At 41.8% G+C, this 16,532-nt stretch overlaps 1 protein-coding gene across 3 annotated transcripts in view; it reads right to left on the reverse strand.

The window, feature by feature from the left end:
- Positions 1–201: 201 nt before the first annotated feature.
- Positions 202–16,532, reverse strand: part of tdrd9 (tudor domain containing 9) — a 150,138-nt gene continuing 133,807 nt past the window's right edge. For all 3 annotated transcript variants that reach the window (XM_059958509.1, XM_059958514.1, XM_059958513.1), the window contains exons 32-36: positions 15,014–15,110; positions 14,495–14,633; positions 14,121–14,233; positions 7,041–7,113; positions 202–702 (exon numbers count right to left, since the gene is read on the reverse strand). In XM_059958509.1, coding sequence (XP_059814492.1) covers positions 616–702; positions 7,041–7,113; positions 14,121–14,233; positions 14,495–14,633; positions 15,014–15,110 — 509 coding nt within the window. In that variant the 3' untranslated portion in view covers positions 202–615. The remainder of the gene's footprint in view (positions 703–7,040; positions 7,114–14,120; positions 14,234–14,494; positions 14,634–15,013; positions 15,111–16,532) is intronic.

Genomic DNA, 16,532 nt, shown 5'->3' on the forward strand with positions numbered 1-16,532 from the left:
TATATTATGTTAATATAATTGCACCCAGATCCACCATAGTATCACCTGGCTATAATAAATAAATAAACAAACAAACAAACAAACAGACAGGTAGATAAATACATTACTGAGCACAAGGAGATGCAATTCCAAATGGAATATATAGTTGAAATACTTTGTGTAAAAGACTTCAAATAAATTTCAAACTCAGACACATGACAGTGCTCATATTTGCACTTTATTATTCACCACTGAACAAAATAATGTTACAACCAGTAAGATACTTTGTGGTTTTGTTCATCAATACCAGAACTGCCCATCTTTTGCATACATCAACAAAGTGAAAGCAAGGTTATAATTGCTCGCTAAGGTCAATTTTTTTCTCAAGTAATAAATTTTAAACTTAATTAACATGTAATTCTTTTCAATTATGTTGCTCAATTTGTAATAAAGTACTTTGTAATCCAGATTTTACCCAATTGCTTCATCATTTCTTTTGCCCCATTAGCTACAACAGTCCCTTTCAAAGAGGTCACTCAAATTTGCCTAGGAGAAAAATATTATTCTGTATTTAACAGGCTCCATTTTTCCTTAACATAAGGTTGCTGACCATTGCCACATCTTCAGAATGATGGTCTAAGGATTCAGAAGCACCAAGGAATGCAAGTGGTACAAAACATTTTTGCTTCCTTCTCCGGAACAGCTTAGAAGTTCTGGATCTACCTGAAGGAACAAAAACAGTTTAGCTACAAAAAATGGAAAATGTCAGAAATACTAAGCAATTCAGGAAGCATCTGTGGAGAGTAAAAGTGAGTATTTTGATTTTAGTTATTTAAGCTGCATATTTATTAGGATTCCATCCTTACAGAATCTAACAGCATGAAAACAGGCTCATTTACCCAACTCCTCCACAATCTCTCTCCTGCTCAGAAAGCTAGTTCCATCTGCCTGTTTGGCTTATAATCAACAGATCTTCTCCTCTCCATGTACTTATTTAGATTGCTTTGAAACACTGCTCATGAGTCTGCCTCAACTACTGTATATGGTAGCTCATTCTAAAATGTAAAGATCCTACACTTGGTGTGCCTTTTAAATATTTTGCCCCTGGATCTTAAAACTATGCCCTCTTGTTTTTAGCACACCCGGGGGGAAAACATGTGCTTTCATGATCTTATATACTTCTCTATCAGGCCACCCCTCAATCACTTACCAGGCAATAACATACTAGTCTATGCATCCTCTCCTCGTAACTCAGATGCTCAATAATCCAAATAATGCTAACAAATCTCTCCTGCACTCTTGATTAATACACCTTTACTATAACAGGGTGACCAAAACTGTTCACAATACTCCAAGAGAGGCCTTGCCAATGTCTTAATACTGCAAGAAGACCAGCATACCAAAAGCACCTTCAATTCCATTACACTCCCCAGGGACCTAAAATTCACTGTCGGTCTTCTATCTTTGTTTGATCTCACAAACACATCTCACATTTATCTGGATGGAAATCCATTTGTCAACCTTCAACCTTCATACATGTTTTTGTAATAACCGTTTACACAATCTACAACACAACCTTATTTCATTTCATCCATAAACTTATGAAATATGCCTTCTATATTTACATCCAATTTGTTTATAAATTACAAAGGTCCTAGCACCAACACCTGTGGCAGATGACAAGACAAAGGCCTCTAATCCAAGGACCAACTCTCAATCACCCTCTCCTTCTTTGCATTGAGCAAATTATGAATCCAATCAGCTCTCTCCCTTGGATCCCATCCACTCTAACATTTGACACTAGCCTGCATGAAGGACCTAAAAGGCCTTAGTAAAGTCCATACAGGTAACATTCACTGTCCTACCCTAACCCATCCTTGAACAACTCCAAAAGATTTGTAAGATGTATCCTTCCATGCACAAAGCTGTGCTGACTGCCCCATCTCCTTTAATGGGATGCCCAAATTGTGTCAGCTTCAGGGATTTAGATGCTCAAACTCCCCAGAGTACAGATAGCCTTTAAGGGTTCAGGACAGCCCTGCTAATTAGTAATCAGGTTTTACGCATCAAGAATTGAGTTTTTAATGAACACCTGAACTGTGGTTCTGTGCTCAATTGTAAGCCTACTAGTGATACCACCTAGTTTTTGGTTTGTGCTAAGATCCAGTTTGAATCTTGCTTTGGATACCCCAGTATCTGGGTCCAAACCATCCTGGTCAAGGACTCTCATCACAGTATGATTGAATGAGCATGGACTCAGCGGGATTTTGGAGCCTTTCCTCAGCTGTGGCCAGCCACAGCAAGAAATCTCTCAGACAGAGCCTGGAGGAACATGACCTCCAGGTCACCGTTTGCTGACTATTGCAGGGAGGAAGCCAAAGTCGCTCGGGCAATCAGTCATTCTGAAGAGTCAGTCCATCTTCTAACCCCAGAGTGATTCTTTGGTGACCTGGGTTCTTGCCACAGCTTTCTTGTCCAATGTTCATTAGTATTTGAAATCCAGCCATCCCAGTTCCTTTCAGAGTGCAGAAAGGTAGTCTTCATTATCTCTCTTCTGACTGGAAAAGCCCTGGCCTGGGCCACCACACATTAGCAGCACAGTTCAGAGACCTGCTTGGATTTGAAGGAATTCAGGACTGTCATGATGAAGATGCTTCATCACCTGCCAGAGCCAGCCAACCCTTGAACCACCTGATGAAGATCTGACAGGAAAGGGAAGGGGGCAGGTCAGTGGCGAATGTGAATAAATTTCAGAATTTGGCCCAGCAGAGTGGATGGAACAGCGAGGCCTATACAGTCACGGACTCAGAGATGAACTGAAGGATGCCCTCATCTTTGGAGGGACAGCAATGAACTTGAGGGTTCTGATTGACCAGTCCGTCTGTCTTGATAATCATTTGGCAGAACGACAGTGGGACTACATCAGGAAGTTGAAGGCAGCCAGTCCGAGCCCGGTTCCTACACTTTGCAACTCCACTCCCCAAGCATGAACCATAAGCAGTCTGTTGCCTGCTCAAGATCTAGTCAAACCCATGCAGGTCAGTGGCACTGGACATCTGCCAATGAGAGATCCCAGCGGTGGTCAAGGTCAGTGCATTAACTGTGGGGAGGGTCACCTGCGGGACAAATGTCAGAAGCTGCAGCCACCTAGAGAACTGCTAAAACTATCTAGTGTCGGGAGGACTGTGGCAGTAGCAGCCACTACACCCAATCCCATGGATTTTGGTTTCATGCAAAAGATGGAGCTCACCTGGGGTGAGAACTTGAGGCAGGCACAGGCTTCTGTGGACTCAGGGGCAGCAGGTAATTTTCTGGATTTATGAACCACCCAGAGGTTCCACATACCACTGTGACTTGAGCCAGTCCATACTGATGGCCACTCGCTAGTTTCCGGGCAGAACTAGCAACAGACTGTAATGTTGTAGATGAGGTTAGAGGATCATGTGGAGGACATTAGTTTCCACATTACTGACTCTCCACTCATACCCTTGATTCTCCAGTACCCCTGGCTGTCCCAGCATAACACATCTGTGGAATGGTGGGAGGGGAGAATCATTGCTTGGTCCAGTCATTGTAAGAGGACTTGTTTGTTGCACAAACATGTGTGCATGGTGTTCTGACACCCAGATTCTCCCATGACCAATAACCAATAAGGGGGCAGTCATCACAGTGGATGAACCCAAGACCTTCTACAGACCTAGTCATGTCCTCAAGAGCAGACAAGCCAGTTCCAGCCAATGTGTCTGTGTGAATCCCAACACTGTCCAGTTGGGATCCCACAGGAACTAGAGAGAGGGAATCTATAATTCAGGAAAGATCCAAGGAGATGCCCAAGCAGTCTGGGAAATTCACCGCCAGGTCTCCAAAAAGGGACATACTCCTGTACGCCGATCCTTGAAACCTGCTCCGAGGCAGAGGACAGGAACCCTCTAAACCGCCTCACTGTTAATGTCTGAGGATATACAAGGGGATTTGGACTCTGATTTGGCCAGAATCTCTATGAAGGAACTTCATGAGTGTCACCCAAGTCTTAGGAGTTGTCCTGAAAGGAAGATCTGGAGGAGATAGCAGCACCTAGACCGGTCAAAATCCCTTCTGTTTACAAGGACTTGGAAGGTCTTCAGTAAGGGAAAGGCCTCAACTCTTCCACCGCCCTGTCCCAACAACTGTTCTATAGACCCTCTGCCTAGTACCTATTCCCCGGGGGGGGGGGGGGGGGGGGGGTCAATTGTACATGCTCTCAGGCCCAGAGAGAGGTGCAATGGAGGAAGTATATAAAGGAAGCTCTTGCCATGGGTTTCACTTGACCATCCACATCACCTGCCGGTGCAGGCTTCTTCGTACAAAAGAAAGATGGGAGCCTGCGGCTGTGCATTGATTATAGGGGATTAAATCATGTCTTTGTCTACCTGGATGATATCCTAATTTTCTCGAAGTCCATGGAGGAATATGTCACTCATGTCAGGGACATTTTGAAGAAGCTCTTAGACCATGGACTTTATGTCAAGTTAGAGCAGTCAGAGTTTCATGTGACATCACCTCCAAATGCAATCTCAAGATGGACCCTATAAGATCCCAGACAGTGAGACTGGCAACCATCATCCAGTATCAAACAAGTCCAGTGATTCCTGGGGTTTGCTAACTCCTACCAGAAGTTCATCAGGAACTTCACCTCAGTGGCAGCTCTACTGACAGCCCCAACTAAGAAATCCATGGGCCCTTTTGGCTGGATGATTGAAGGGGAGGATGCTTTTGCAGAACTTAAGCAGTGGTTCAACAACAGCTCCCATCTTAGTTTCTCCTAACCCGAACTTTCCCTTCATTATGGAAGTGGACACCTCGGACATCAGAATGGGTACCATCTCGTCCCAATGATCACCCATACACATTCTTCTCCAGTGGCTAACCCTGGCAGAGAGGGTTTTGGCATTGGGAATTGGGAACTTCTTGCAGTTAAGTTACCTTGGAGGAATAGCGCAACTAGCTAAAGGGGGCCAAGAGCCCTTTCATCATTTGGACTGACCACAAGAACCTCGCTTATATTCAGGAGGGCAAGAGGCTGAATTCCAGGCAAGCCGGGTAGACTTTGTTCTTTAACTGCTTTGAATTTATCATGACCTACCAACTGGGGTTGAAAAACCAGAATCTTGATGCGGTGTCACACCTATTTGATGAATTGGAATGAGAGAAACAGCCTACCACCAATTTGCTACAGGCCAGAATGGTAGCACAAATTCATTGGGATATTGACACACTTGGTCACAATGCCCAAGTGCAAGGGGTGATTCCTAGGAACTGCCCTCCAGGTAGGTTGTTTGTCCCAAGTTCTGTCTGATCCCAGGTACTCCAATGGGGACATCTGCTGAGAAATATCACACACCCTGGGATTGCCAGAACCCTCGAGTTTATCAAGAGGAGGTATTAGTGGCCCGGAATGACACAAGATGTTCAGCAGTACGTATAGGCATGTGAGGCATGTGTCCAGAACAAGGAATCCCGTATGTAATCTCAAAGGCTCCTCCACTCCCTATCTGTTCTGGAAAGACCTTGGGCACACATCTCCATGGACTTTGTCATGGGTCTCCCACCATCCAAGAGGAAGTTAGTGATCTTGGCAGTTGTCGATCGGTTTTCAAAAGCCTTCAAGTTCATTGCCTTGGAGAAGCTACCACTACGTTGGAAACAGCTGAGATTGTCCTGAACCAAGTCTTCAGCATCCACAGATTCTGGTGGACATTGTCTCAGATCATGGTCCACAATTCACATTACATTTCTAGAGGATGTTCTACAAACTGATAGGGGCAACAGCAAGCCTTTTCTCTGGGTTTCACTTGCAGTCCAACAGCCAGATGGAGTGGACCTAACAGGAATTAGAATGTACTCTAAGATGCCTCACTTTGGAAAGACCAGATGAATGGTATGACCATTTCTATGTGGGCAGCAGTTGCCCACAACACCTTACAGCATTCGGTGTACAGGATGTCACCATTCCGGTTTGAGTTTGGTTATCCTTCGCCTCTCTTTCTGGAGCAAAAGGCTGAGGTTAGAGTCCCTGTGGCCGAAGATCTCAAAAGTTGAGATCTCTAAAGTTTGGCGCCCAAGTTCATTGGACCCTTTGAAATCCCGAGGAAAGTAAACCCAGTGGCTTGCACCTTGAAGCTCCCCAAGACCCTAAAGATCCATGCCACCTTCCACATTTCCAAATTAAAACCTCACTGCACTAACCTCTTAGCACCACCATGATCAGCCACACAGCCACCCAGGTTTGTTGAGGGGGAAAAGGTCTTCATGGAGAAAAGAGTTTTGGACTCTCAGTGATCAAGGGATTCATCAAGACCCTGTGGACTAGGATGGATTGGGCCTGAGGAGAGGTGTTGGGTGCCCAAAAAAATTATCTTGGGTCCAATTCTCATCCATGATTACCATCAGTGCCTCTCCCAGCAGCCTGGGCCGTCAGGAGTTAGCCATAGGAGAGGGGATCCTGTTATGAGACACCCCTAACAGTGCCAGCTTCAGGGATTTAAACACAAACTCCCCAGAGTACGGCTCGGTGTCATGGCACCTTTAAAGGTTCAGGATGTTCCCACTAATTGGTAATCATGTTTCAAGTGCCAAGAATTGTGTATTTAAAGAGCACCTGAACTGTGGTTTGGTGCTCAATCACAAGTCTACCAGTGATATCGCCTAGCACTTGTTTTGTGCTCAGATCCAGTCTGATACTGTGTCTTGAACCTTGTTTCAGATACCCCAGCATTTGGGTCCAAACCATCCTTACCAAAGACTCTCGTCACAGATGCTGTCTCAGAATCCTCTCCAGAAATTTACCTGCAAATGATATCAGACTTATGGCAATGCATCTTCCTGGCTCATTTTGCTAACTAGTTAAACAATTACTGAACCGGTCTGGATGAAAAAAATCTAGATTCTAAAAATACATATTCCATGAAGTTGTTAGTAGACCCTTTGGTTATTCACTAATTTACAAAGGCAATTCCAATACGGTAACAGTTAGTGAACAGTTACCCTTTAGGGTTAAATTGCAAGCATAAAAACACAACTACCTGATTCCACTGGTATGGTCTTTCAAAGTACTGAGATTTAAAAGTTTCTCTGGGTTTCTTTCCAATAAAAATGCTGTAAATAAATTGAGAATTTGACAGGATGTAATTTTTACAATCTATTATACTAGTTCCAGTTGACACAGCAATTATATTCAATCTATATTACATGACAATTCCACATCAAGTCTTGAAAAGTACAGAACTATTCACTACAAAGCTGGTGGTACAAGGATGATGGGAAAATGAGCAGAAGAGAAAGTCATCTTTCACAAGAAAATATATTAACAACTTTAAACCATAACTATCAGGAATATATTTTATAAATTAAAATTATAACCAAAATGACTGGGATATTTGAATTTGTTGTTTCTTGAATGAGCAAACTCAAACATGAAAAATGTCAAAGTATCAGCAATCAACTTAAAAAAACTAATCAAAGTATTACATAAACAAAACCTGAAATGGCCAGTGAGATAGAAATTATTGCAATGCAACTATCTTCATTCAAAAGCAATTGTGCTACATCCTTTGCTGATAAGATAAACAAGCCAAATATCCTTCACGTTCCAAAACTAAGAGCAAACACCACACATACTCACCAGCTCTTCCAACTATTTAGATTATAAGACATCGGAGCAGGATTAGGCCATTCAACCCATCAAGTCTGCTCCACCATTTTTATCATGTCTGATCCCAGATACCACTCAACCCTATTATACATGTGCTTTTTCGTCATATCATTTGATGCTCTGACAATCAGAATAACTTCCACTTTAAATATGCCCACGGTCATGGCCTCCGCCTCACTGTGGCAAAGCATTTCACAAATTCACTACTCTGGCTAAAAAACTTCCTCCTTACCTCTGTTCTAAAAGGTCGCACCTCAATTTTGAGGCTGTACACTCTAGTTCTGGATACCTCACCATAAAAAATATCCTCTCTACATCCACCTATCTGGTCCTTTCAACATTCAGTAGGTTTCAATGAGACTCCCCCACATTCTTCTAAATTCCAGTGAGTACAGGTGCAGTACTGCCAAACGCTCCTCATATGTTAACTTCTTCATTCCTGGAATCATTCTCGTGAACTTTCTCTGGACTCTCACCAATGACAACATATCCTTCCTGAGATGTGGGGCACAAAACTGTTGACAATAATTCAAGAGTGGCCTGACTAGTGTCTTAAAACATGTAAATTAACCTTCTGGGAGTCTTGCACAAGGACTCTTACGTCCCTCTGCTCCTCTGATGTTTGAAGCTTCTCCACAGTTTGATAATTGTTCGCACTATTGTTCCTTACACCAAAATGCATTATCATACATTTCCCAACACTGTTTTCCATTTGCCATTTTTTGCCCATTTTTCTAATTTGTCCAAGTGCTGCTGTATTGTATTGCTACCTCAGCATTACCTACCCTTACAGCTATCTTCGTATCATCTGCAAACTTTGCCACAAAGTCACTAATTTCGTTATCCAAATCATTGACAAACAATGTAAACAGTAGAGGACCCAATATTGACCTCTGAGGAACAACACAAGTCACTGGCAGCCAAGCAGAAAAGGTCCCCTTTATTCTTGCTCACTGCCTCCTGCCTGTCATCCATTCCTACTTCCATGCCTGTACCTTTCCTGTAATGATTTTACCCTGTTAGCAGTCTCATAAGTGGCAACGTATCAAATGCCTTCTGAAAATCCAAGTAAATGACATCTACTGCCTCTTCTTTGTCCACCCTGTTTGTTACTTCCTCAAAGAACTCTGACAGATTTGACAGGAAAGATTTCCCTTTACAGAAACCTTGATGACTTTGACTTATTTTATCATTAGTCTCCAAGTACCTTTAATAATAGACTTCAAGACTTTCCCAACCACTGAGGTTAGGCTAACTGGCCTATAATTTCCATTCTTTTGCCTTTCTCCCTTATCAAAGAATGGCATGACATTAGCTATCTTCCAGTCCTCTGGGACCATGCAAGAATTGAGTGATACTTAAAAGATCATGATCAATGCATCCATTATCTCTTCAGCAACCTCTCTCAGGACAATGGGTTATAGTCCATATGGTTCATGTAACCTATTCACCTTAAGACCCTGCAGTTTGCCTAGCAATTTTTCCTTTGCAATAGCAATTGCACTCACCCCTGCTCCCTGATACTCACGGACAGTGGGCACACTGCTAGTGTTTTCCACAGTGAAGACCGATACAAAGTACTCATTAAATTCATCTGCCATTTCTTTGCCCCACCACCCATTACTACCTCACCAGCATCATTTTCCAGTGGTCCAATATCAACTCTCACCTCCCTTTTACTCTTTGTATAACTGAAAAACCTTTTAGTATCCTGCTTTATATTATTGGCTAGTTTGCCATTATATGTCATCTTTCCCCTTCTTATAGCTTTTTTTAAAGTTGTCTTTTGTTGGATTTTAAAAGCTTCTCAATCACCCAACTTCCCACTCACTTTGCTACCTTATATGCCCTTTCCTTGACTTTTAACTTCCTTGTCAGCGACGGTTGCCTAGCCCTGCCATTTGAGAACAACTTCTGGGGGACCTATCTATCCTGTGCCTTATGAACTATTCCCAGAAACTTCAGCCACCTGTTTTGCCATCATCCCTGTCAGTATTCCCATCCAATCCAGGAGCTGGGCAAGCTCCTCTCTCATGCATTTGTAATTCTCTTTATTCCATTGCAATATTAATATAAATGTGTTATGCTTCTCCCTCTCAAATTGCAATATGAATTCAATCATATTATGATCACTGCCTGCTAAGTGTTCCTTTACATTGACTCTCCAATAAGATCTATGTGGTTATACAACACCTGATCTAAGATAGGCTTTTCCCTGAGTAGGCTCAAGCACAAGCTGCTCTAAAAAGCCATCTCATAGGCATTCAACAAATTCCCTCTCTTGAGATTTGATACAACCCTGGTTTTCCCAATCCCCTTGCACACCGAAATCCTTCATTACAATTGCAACATTACCCTTATTACATGCCTTTTCCAGCTCCCTTTGCAATCTGAACCCCACATCTTGGCTACTATTTGAAGGTCTACATATGATTCCCATAAAGGTTTCTTAACCCTTACAGTTTTTTTAATTCCATCCACAAAGATTCAACATTCTCTGATCCTATGTCTCCTCTTTCTAAAGATACAATTCCATCTCTAACCAACAGAGCCACACCACCACCTATGCCTTCCTATCCGTCCTTTTGATACAAGGTATATCCTTTAATGTTAAGCTCTCAACTTTGGCCTTCTTTCAGCCATAACTCTGTGATGTCCACAATGTCATACCTATCAATCTCTAATTGTGCCATGAATTCATCCACCTTTTTCCAAATGCTACGCGCATATAAATACAGAACCTTCAGTCCTGCATTCTTTGCCCTTTTGAATTTTGCCTCTGTGGTACAGTTTAACTCTTTGCTCTGTGTGCATTTGTACCCAATCATTGGCTTGTCCTTCCTTACATTCATATTACATCCATCATCCACTTGTAAACCTACTGGCTCACCCTCAGCTCTATCATACTGGTTTCCATTCCCCTGCCATAGTTTAAACTATTCCCAATTGCTCGAGTAAACCTGCCCCAGAAGAGGTCCCAATGATCCAGAAATCTGAATCCCTGCCCCCTGTTCCAATTCTCCAGCTACACATTTATCCACCACCTCATTCTATTCCTATCCTTACTGTCGAGTGGCACAGGCAGCAATCCTGAAATTACTACACTTGATGTCCTGTTTCTCAGCTTCCTTCCAACTCCCTGTATACTGTTTTCAGGACCTCCTCTCTTTATCTACCTATATGGTTGGTACCAATATGTACCAAAACTTCGGGCTGCTCACCCTCCCTTTTCAGGATAATGTGGACATATTCAAGAACTTGGTGGACCCTAGCACCTGGGAGGTAAACTAAGATCTATGTCTCTTTTTACTGTCCACTGTCTCTTTTTGCTCTCCTAACTACTGAGTCCCCTATTACTGCTGCCATCCTCTTCAGTTCCCTACCTTTCTGAGGCAAAAGGCCAGACTCAGTGCCAAAGCGATGGCTGCTGTTGCTTCCACCAGGTAGGTCCCCCCCCCCAAATAGTAATCAAAATGGAGTACTTATTGTTGAGGGAGACGGCCACAAGGGTGCTCTCCACTATCTGATATTCTCCCTTCTCTCTCCCGACAATCACAAATCATTTTCCCTGCATTTTAGTTTACTTCATTTCCCTAATTCGTGCTGCCAATTAATTACAAGATAAAATATGCCAATGACTCATCCTAAAAACTATTCTTGTTTAATAATCACATTTGATTAAAGTAACTCAATGATTCATGAGGTAGATTCAAACAAGATGCATTAACTCCTTATGTCAGAACTCTTTTAGCTACTTGCATAATTTCCAAAACCGACTACTTGTCTGGGCCACCTTCTTCAGTTGTTGGTCTCGAGTCACTGCTACTGGTCATCTCATAGGGAAACCTTCTTTACCACTGCAGACATAAGATCAGTCTTCCAAAGGGTGAAGTCGCAGAAAGCATCACACCTATAAGGTGTCCCTGACTGTGTCTTTAGATCCTGTAGATCAGCTGGTAGGGAGTTTTACAGACATTTTTAACCTCTCTCTGCATCAGGAGGTGGATTCCTTCTGCTTTATCATCCCAGCACTCTATTAAAACAAGATAATGTGCCTTAATGACTACCACTCAGTTGCTCCAACATCTACTATTGTGAAGTGCATGCATCAACTCCAGTATTTCAGACAGCTTCAACCAACTGCAAATTGCCTACCACCAAAACAGGTCTGTGGCAGACACCATCTCCCTGGTCCTACATTTATCTCTGAAGCATCTGGAAAGTAAAGACACCTATGTCAGACTATTGTTTATGAACTACAATTTTGCCTTCAATACTATTATTTCAACAAGCATTTCCAATCTCTGGATCCTGGGAGTTAATGACTCCCTCTGCAACTGGATCCTTGATTTTCTGACCAAAGGACCACAATCAGTAAGGATAGGCAGTAACACATCTGCTAAACAAGGTTTTGCCCTCAGTTCCCTTCTTCTTGCATACTCATGACTGCGTGGTTAGATTCTTCTCTGAAACATCTACAAGTTTGAGGATGATGCTACTGTTGTGGGCTATATCTCAAATAACGAGCTGGAGTACCTGAAGGAGATAGAGAGCTTAGTGACATGCTAGTATGACAATAACCCTTCCGTCAATGCTAAGAAGGAAGAGCGGATCATTGACTTCAGAAAGGGGAAGCAGAGCAAATGGACCTGTCTACGTCAACTGTGTTGAGTTGAGAAGGTTGAGAGTTTGAAGTTCCTAGGTGTGAACACCATATCCTGGTCCAACCACGATGATGGGACGGCCAAAGAAGCTTAGCAATTTAGCATACCCCATCAACTCTTACCAATTTTTAAATCAATGCACAATAGAAAGCGGTCTGTCTGGATGCACACTGGCTTGGCACGGCAACTGTTCTGTGCATGATGGGAAGAAACTGCAGATAGCTGTAGATACAGCTTAGCATTTCATATAAATCAGCCTCCCCTCAATGGTCTCCATCTGTACTTCTTGTTGCCTTAGTGACGGAACGAGGCCTCCACTGGGTCAGGGTCGACCAAGATATTTCATCCTAGCTATCTAGATATGCAAGTCAGGGCAGTACAAGATGGAGAGCACAATGACACCCATGTAGCAAATCTTCCCTCTTCAAGCATCTGATGAACCCAAAGGAATGGCAGAGACTGAAACAGTTTGGCACTTGCAGCATCGCATGAGTTGCCAGTCAATGTTGAATTCAAAGGGCAGTTTTAGGGACTCTAACTCTGGAATGTTTTCGCTTTCAGGGTTTACTCCTGAAGCCTTCCCAATGAATGGGTCTAGCTGCAAGGGAGCAGTTTTCCCATTTCCTAGATGAGCTGCCAACCACGGCTGACAAACCCCATCTGCCCAAACCAACTGGTTTTAAGGCGTCAGTAATCCGCCTTTGCCCCCTCTCCTGTCAATAGAAATTGTTTCACCAGGCTTAGTAGTTAAGTCACACCTGAAGGCCAGGAGCTGGACTTGGTTGTTAGAGGCTATTTGAGGCATTTAATAGGTAGTGGGAGCTTATTCCTATTTCCACTGCCATCTATAGCAGTTTTAAGGCAGTTATAATCAAAGACTCCATCCATCCCAGATTTTCTCTCTTCTCCCCTCTCCCGTCAGGCAGAAGATGTGAAAGCCTTAAAGCACATACAAACACAGTCTCAAAACAGCTTCAATCCCACTGTTATCAGGCTCTTGAATGGACCTCTTTTATGATGAGATGGACTCCTGGCCTCACAATCTACCTTATGACCTTGCATTTTACTGCTTACCTGCACTACATTTTTAAGGTAGCTTTTACATTTTGTGTTGCATCGTACAGTTTCACCTTATTCTAGCTTAATGAAATGTGTAATGATTGAATCTGTATAAACAGTATGCAAGGTAAGCCTTTTACTCTATCTTGATACATGTAACAATAATAAACCAATCTCTTTCTTCAAATACTTCTCATACTTTGCTTAAATCTTTAGTTTCTTTAAACAGCCTATATTCCAAACCTCATCTATCCTCATAAAACTCAATGGGATACTTAACATACCTCTGGCTGCTACATCCGTCTATACCTCTTTCACATTCACAACTTTCTTTCATTCCTCTGTTCCTGTCAAATTTACTGCAGTCAAAACTATTGGACATCAAACATCGATATTGCTTACTTTTCTCCAAAAGGGATAAATCCCAACAATGATATCAGATGTTCTGAACAATATTCCAATCGCCATCACAGCCATTAAATCCTTCACTATATACCAGTAATATTCTGATATGACAAGCTTCAAAGTATTCTGTTCATTATACAACTTTGGAATTTGGTTATAATGCATAAAAGGAAAAGCTACACACTCAAAACTATAAATCATTTACCAGTTTGCAAAGACTCAATACTCAAATCTAGTCACTTCTCTGTCTTTGTACTGTATAACTAATAGGTCACCCTGGAAATTAGCAGTACGTTAAGTAAGAGAAATTGCACAGGCCTTACTCTAACAACCTAAGGCGAGCTTCATTTTGCAGTTTCTGTATTTCTTCATGTTTCCATGAACTCAGGAACCTATCACAAATTAACTTGTTGATGGTGCTTCGCAACAGATTGATCTAGAAAAAAATAAGAATCATGGTACTACTTATGTACATTTTCACAATTAAAACTTAAGTCTCATCTTCAGAGAAAAGCACAGTTAAATTGGTCATTTAACTTAAGCTGTTAACCTAAGAAAAATAGCTAAGCTGTAACATGTTCATCTGAAATCAGAAGATACAAATTTCATATGGAGGATTTAAACTTTACTTAAAATGCCCAACGTTATTTTGCTGTGGACTAAGTTCCTTGCATTTGATAAAGTAATATAACACTACCTCCAAAATGTCATTAGCATCAAAATGCACATCAAATGTAACTTCCAGATCATGTTCTTCCAATATAGGGGCACTAATAACTGGATTCCAACCTAAACCACACAAAGCACCAATATAATGTTTTCTTAATCTGTCAGTCCTGAAGAGACAACACAAAACAGAATTAGTAACATGTGCAAAATAGAGTGAAATGTTCACCCTTCCCATCCAAATATCTAATCTGTCTGGAATCATTGTATACGTAAACAAGGCTAGAGAAATGACTGCTCTTACCAAATGGGTTTACATGAAATAAACTATACAGAGTAAGAATGTATTGTATATGGCAATACAAGAAAACCTATTGTTTTAAATGCAGTGTTTGTGATTAAAAAAATAAACAGTGCTGGTGACATGCAAGTGTCTCATTTCACTGCACTGGTTCAGGGAAGATAAATAGAATATATTAAGTAACAAGAATAAAACTCAGTGTGTAATAGGCATGTAATATATAACCCTCTTGCTCATTTTCACATGTACCTCAGTTCCATGACTGGAGCAAATATCATACATATTAGAGCTGGTAACCCATGAATGTTTGGCATCAACGTTGTTCCTCGCACAATCATAGTTGAGCCTGCAAAACCAAAAATAAAGAACAACTACAGTATATGTTTTTTTTTTAATTTTTTTTTATTAGTTTTTCAAAACATTTTACAAATTAGAAACCCCAAATCCCAATGAGGACCATTAAAACAGTGCAAAATTAAGCATACAATAACAATATACTACAAAGGAAGAGAATTTAGCAAAAAAAAAGCACCTGAATTAAAGACAAGTAAGCTTAGTGTCCTCCCCAAGCCCCACAACACAAGAAAAAACAACAGCAACTCCAGACCAACCACATCACAATACAGAGAGTATAAGTCAGGACAGCCAAACTCCCAGACTGTGAATATACTCAGCAACAGAGGGTAATAATACCTTCTACCAGGAAAAAAAAGAGCTGAAAGCAAGGGACTGAAAAGAAAAAAAAACCCTAGTCAAGAGGAAGGTTATGAAAGTACTCGATAAAAAGTCCCCAGACCTTATGGAACTTTAGATCCGAATTGAGAACTGAATAATGAATTTTTTCAAGGTCCAAACGCCATGATGTCGTTAAGCCATTGAGCATGAGTGGGCGGGGCAACATCTCTCCATCTGAGGAGGATCCAGCATCTAGCCAGGAGAGAGGCAAAGGATAATATTCGGCATTTGGTCGGACCCAGACATAAATCTGTCTCGCCCCAAAAACCGAACAGAGCAATTAAGGGGTTTGGTTCTAGGTGCTGATTCAGAATACACGATAACGTAGTGAAGACATCTTTCCAGAATTTCTCCAATCTAGGACAGAACCAGTACATATGGATGAGAGAGGCCACGCCCCTCTTGCATTTATCACAGAGCGGACTAACGCTAGGGTAGAATCGAAATAGTTTAGATTTAGACAAATGGGCTCTATGAACAATCTTAAACTGTAAAAGGCAGTGGCGAGCACAAAGAGAGGTTGAGTTAACCGATTTGAGAACTGAATCCCAGCTCTCCTCAGATAAGGAGATATTTAAATCCTGCTCCCAGGCCATTTTGATTTTATCCATGGGGGCCCGTAGTAAGGCCGCTAGTTTATCTCGGATGATTGATATTAAGCCTTTACCTAGTGGATTCATGGAAAGAAATAGGTCCATAGCATTTTTTGCAGGCATTTCAGGGAAGTTAGGAATTAAAGGAGCAATAAAGTGTCGGATTTGGAGATATCTGAAAAAATGAGCATTGGGCAGATTGAATTTAACAGAGAGCTGCTGAAAAGAAGCGAAGCGATTATCAATGAAAAGATCTTCAAAATGTCTAATGCCCTTCCTATACCAAACCTGGAATGCTGAATTGTATGTAGTAGGTAAAAAAAGGTGATTATGAGCAATAGGGCTGGAAACGGAAAACCCCTGGAAACCATAGCATTTCCTGATCTGAGCCCATATACGCAAAGTGTGTCTAACAAGAGGATTAGCTATTGATCTGGGCA

This window comes from Hypanus sabinus, chromosome 2, assembly GCF_030144855.1.
Source record: "Hypanus sabinus isolate sHypSab1 chromosome 2, sHypSab1.hap1, whole genome shotgun sequence".
In the NCBI taxonomy this organism is placed as follows: domain Eukaryota; kingdom Metazoa; phylum Chordata; class Chondrichthyes; order Myliobatiformes; family Dasyatidae; genus Hypanus; species Hypanus sabinus.